Below are 5000 nucleotides of genomic sequence, written 5' to 3'. Positions count from 1 at the left end.
AGAGACATAGACAGTGAAGGCGCATGGCTCAGTGGTTAAAGCGTCGAGCTTACGATCGCGAGGGTGTGAGTTCGAATCCCGGACCGGGCTGCGTGTTGTGTTCTTGAGCAAGATACTTTATTTCACGTTGCTCAATTCACTCAGCTGTAGAAATGAGTTGCGACATCACAGGTGCCAAGCTGTATCGGCCCCTTTGCCTTTCCCTTGTAAACGGAACGGTAAAACTACGCAAGACTTTTCTCAGGTTTCACATGTGACGTTGTTTTTGTTTTCTACATTCTAAAGATGGAACTTTGTATCTTTGTTAGAAACCAGCTCCCTTCTTCAAAGGAAGAATTTAAATTATAGAAAACAAAAAAAAAAAATACATACATTACATTATAGACAAATTCATACTCACATTATATAGACACATTCCAAGGTGCAGGAGTAACTTTAATGGCTTTAGCACTCCGAATTAGCAAAGCCTACAAAGCCAGGGGTACTGCTCCTTCCATCAGGCACAGCTAAGAAAGAAAAAAAATTTTTTTAGACAACAATAGATCGCTGCATTCACATTTTAGGAAGTGCTACGGATGCGTGCACAAATATCCTTGATCCACTATGGTAAATTCCTCCCATATTTACAGTGGTGCTGTTGTTGTACTATACAGACATCGTAGACTACGTTTAAAGATATGCGATGCTCACAGAACATTGCTCGGCCCAGTGCTTTAGTAGAAGATATTTACCAAAGTAGGCGCGCAATGGGGTTGAACCTGAATCTACCTTGTTGCAAAGCAAGCTCCTTAAACACATAGCTATGCTACATGTTGCAATTCGTAATGAGTAGTGTTACTTTTGCCCCCACCAGTAACGAAACACATACGCGCGCGCACACACACATATACAAATATGCACATACAAGCCCACGCGCGCACACACGCACACACACTCACTCACACACACACACACACACATATACAAACATACACATACATGCGCGCGCACTCACATACATAATCCAAACATGTGACTGTCACACTGTTCCGACAGTGATATCTATTATTTAAGGAAGAAAAAAAAGAAAAACGAAAAGTAAAAACGTATTTCCTGTTATTTCAAAACACGAAAATATCAAAGATTATAGATCTGACTTTTTGAAACAAAACCGAAAAACCATTTTAAAGGAAGCAATACAAATAGCAGATCAGCGTAGAATTTATGTGGTTGAGAGATATATTTCTAATAAATATTAATAGATAGGTCAGGGATCTGATAAGTGCTGATTGCATGAACAGAAATAGAGACCTCAGTACACATGTAGAGTGATATATATACATGCACGTACAGACACACACACACACACACACACGTTAGCACGCCGGGCGAAATGCTTAGCGGTATTTCGTCTGCCGCTACGTTCTGAGTTCAAATTCCGCCGAGGTCGACTTTGCCTTTCATCCTTTCGGGGTCGATTAAATAAGTACCAGTTACGCACTGGGGTCGATAGAATCGACTTAATCCGTTTGTTTGTCTTTGTTTGTCCCCTCTGTGTGTAGCCCCTTGTGGGTAGTAAAGAAATAACACACATGTATATACGCACTTATATGCACGCACACACACACGCATTCACACACTTGCAATATATATATATATATATATATATATATATCGTCCACGCTGCCGCACTTGCCCTTACCTCTCCAACACCACCCTCCTCACCAGCACCCATCACCGACCCTATCGCATCACCGACTCCTTCACCTGCACGTCTACCAACATCATATATTGCCTCTCCTGCTCTCTCTGCCAATCCCTGTACATCGGACAAACGGGGCGGCGCCTGGCCGACCGATTCGCGGAACACCTCCGAGATATCAACGTCGGCAATGACACCCCGGTGTCACGCCACTTCCGTTCTGCCGGCCACTCCTTGCGGCAACACCTGTCTGTGTTTGGATTGTCCATGCACAGGGGCCATCCGGACTCCCGTTTGCGCCGTGAACAGGGATTAATCTTCTATCTTCGCTCCTTTGCGCCACATGGGCTCAACTCCCCTCCACTCTTCATCTAACCCCCTCCTCCTGTCTCTCTCCCCCACCCTCCCTCCTACCACCCATCTCTCCCCTCCCCCACCTCCTGCTCCGACTCCTACTTCTTTGTACCTCTCTTCATACTTCTCTCCACTCCCACTTCTCTTCACCCCTACTCTTTCTCTCCTCTCTCTTACTCTCTCTCACTCTCTTCTCTCGTACTCCCCCTCCCCCACCCCCCCCCCTCTCCCGTACTCCCCCCTCTCTCACTCTTACTCTCTACACTCTTACTCTCCTACTCTCTACACTCTTACTCTCTTACTCTCTCACCCTTACTCTCTCACTCTCTTCCCCTCTCTCTCACTCTCTTTCTCTTCCTTTCTTCTTCCCCCCCATACCCCTCTTCCCTCTCTCTCACTCTCTTTCTCTTCCTCTCTTTCTCTTCCTCTCTTTCTCTTCCTCTCTTTCTCCCCCCATACCCACCTTCCCCCTCTCTCAATCCCCCTTCCCTCTCTTATACCCACCCTCTCTCCTCTCTTCCTCTCCCCTCCCATACCCATCTTCCCCCTCTCTTACATCCACCTTCCCCTTCTCCCTCCTCGTCAACACCCCCTCATAAGCTCATCCCACCACACCCCAACACACTCCTACTCTACCTTCCCACTCCACCCCATCCAATTCCTTACACCCACCACCCACCCCTACCCACATACCCCACCCTACCCACATACCCCTACCTCTACCCCACACTCCACCCATGCCTTCCCCACCTCCCAACACCCTCACATCACACCACACCAATACCCTTGCATCACACCACGCACACCACACCAATACCCTCGCATCACACCACGCACACACTACAACTGACCAACTACTTTCTTCCTTTCTCCCTTCCCCCATTTTCACACTACATACGTCAAGATCACCAGCAGTCTACCTCCCACACACAGCCCCTCGTTCCCGATCACCGTTTGTTATCTCCCCCTTTCTTAGCTCTCCTGAAATAAGAATTTCTAACTTCCGGTCAGTCATTGTTATGATCGGCCATTATTATGATTGACCGTTGACTGAACACTATTCAATTTTTTTTCTCCGTGTTTTTCTCCTTGTCTCCGTATTCTTTCTGTTGAAGAGCGTAGCTCGAAACGTCAAAGACTTTCCGTATTCCCGAGCGTCATACTAATATATACTTTTGTTATTTACACCACCTGTCCTCGTCTGTTGTTATTTTTTGTATATTCTCCCATATATATATATATATATATATATATATATATATAGATGCACACGTATCGCCAGCTGCAGAAACAGCCGTAAGTTTTATGGCGCAAGGCATCTTTTTCGGCCGACCTACCATCTTAATATAAAACATAATAATCGCTAGGATGATGATACTGAAGACTACGAGGAAGGCGACGACGATGAGAACGATGGTTGAGATAACGATAATGATGATAGTGATGATGAAGATGATGACGATGACAATGACAATGATGACACTGACGACTACGACGGTGATGATGATGATGATGAGAACGATGATTATAATGATAACGATAAGGAGAACGATAATGATGATGATGATGGTGGTGATGATGATGATGATGAGGAGGAGGAGGAGGAGGAGGGGATGGGAGGAGGGGGAGGAGGAGGAGGAGGAGGAGGAGGAGGAGGAGGAGGAAGCTATCTAACGTAGGTACGAGGTCACAACTTTGTGGGGGAGGGATAAATCTTTTAAGTTAGATCGATTCGCGGTATTTAACTGATGGGATAAATTGACCCTGTTTGTATTTGATCTCTGAACACAAAGAGGCTTAACTAAAATACCGCAGGCCATATTGCCCGGCGCTCTACCGAGTTTCACATCGCCCACTCTCTATCTATCTTCAAACATTAGAGTATCGTTGGTCATAAATTGTCGATTTCGATCAGAGCTGAGTAGGGAATAACCGACAATGAAACAACATCACCAGCAGCAACAACAGCAGCAGCAGAAGCAGCAGCAGAAGCAGCAGCAGAAGCAACAACAACAACAACACCGCTCAGAGTTTCCCCTTCAAGCCACAGATGAGAAGTCCATACAGTAGATAACGATCGGAACTACGTGTGTTCGTTGCTGTTAGAAATCGGAGAGCTTCATACCTGCTGCTTGTCGCGAAACTCCGAACAGAGTACATGAGTGTTTCCTCTGTGTGTGCGTGTGTGTATGTGTCTGTGTGTGTGTGTGTATTTGTGTGTGCGTGTGTGTTTGTGTGTTTGTGTGTGTATGTGTGTGTGTATACATACATACACACAATTTTATGTATGTATGTCATTGTTCAGTTTTAGTTCAAGATTTCTTGCCAATAGAGAAAGAGTCGGGTTCTAACCTAGATCCAAGGCTCCACCATTGGTATTTCAACAGGGCATTTTTGTATGTATGTATGTATGTATGTATGTATGTATGTATGCTTGTACATATGTATGTATGTACATATGTATGAACATGTGTATGTATGTACATATGCATGTATGAACATATGTATGTATGTACGTATATGTATATAATGTTATGGCATACATTTTCTTTTTAAATATTTGATTAATATCTAATTTACCTCTTCTTTCATTTAATTCGAATTATTTTTTATTCTTTGCCATTTTCTTCTGCTAAATGTTTTCTCCTTTTCTGTACGTCGTCTTCTAAATCCCTTTCTTTTTTCTGCACCCAGGAGATCCCAACACGAAACCATGGTTGGCTACATACGCTGGTTGGCGAGAAAAAGGTGACCCTTGTTTTGGCCGCTGGGTTCGAAATATCTGCGTGTTCGGAATTGGTGATATTCTTTACCTCACAGAAAAGAAACATTTATTCGCGAATAAGTTCTATGTGAACCAGCAACCATTAGCTTTAGATTGCATGGAAGAATGGCTGTTGAAGAAGGCTTGCAAACCTCTGAATCTGGATCTTTCTTATTACAAAGGACTTCCCTTTATCAAGGC

General features: G+C 44.3%; 1 protein-coding gene across 1 annotated transcript in view; it reads left to right on the top strand.

Moving 5' to 3' along the window:
* The window catches only part of LOC106872655 (beta-1,3-galactosyl-O-glycosyl-glycoprotein beta-1,6-N-acetylglucosaminyltransferase), a 37170-nt gene that overhangs the window by 31967 nt on the left and 203 nt on the right, over positions 1-5000 (top strand). Inside the window, exon 3 of the mRNA XM_014919718.3 lies at positions 4730-5000. This exon is cut by the window's right edge and continues 203 nt beyond it. Within this exon, the coding sequence (XP_014775204.1) occupies positions 4730-5000 (271 nt within the window). The remainder of the gene's footprint in view (positions 1-4729) is intronic.

This window comes from Octopus bimaculoides, chromosome 16, assembly GCF_046866305.1.
Source record: "Octopus bimaculoides isolate indiv1 chromosome 16, ASM4686630v1, whole genome shotgun sequence".
Classification (NCBI taxonomy): Eukaryota; Metazoa; Mollusca; class Cephalopoda; order Octopoda; family Octopodidae; genus Octopus; species Octopus bimaculoides.
Note: the sequence above shows the minus strand (reverse complement) of the source record. Positions and strands in the feature narration are given on the sequence as shown.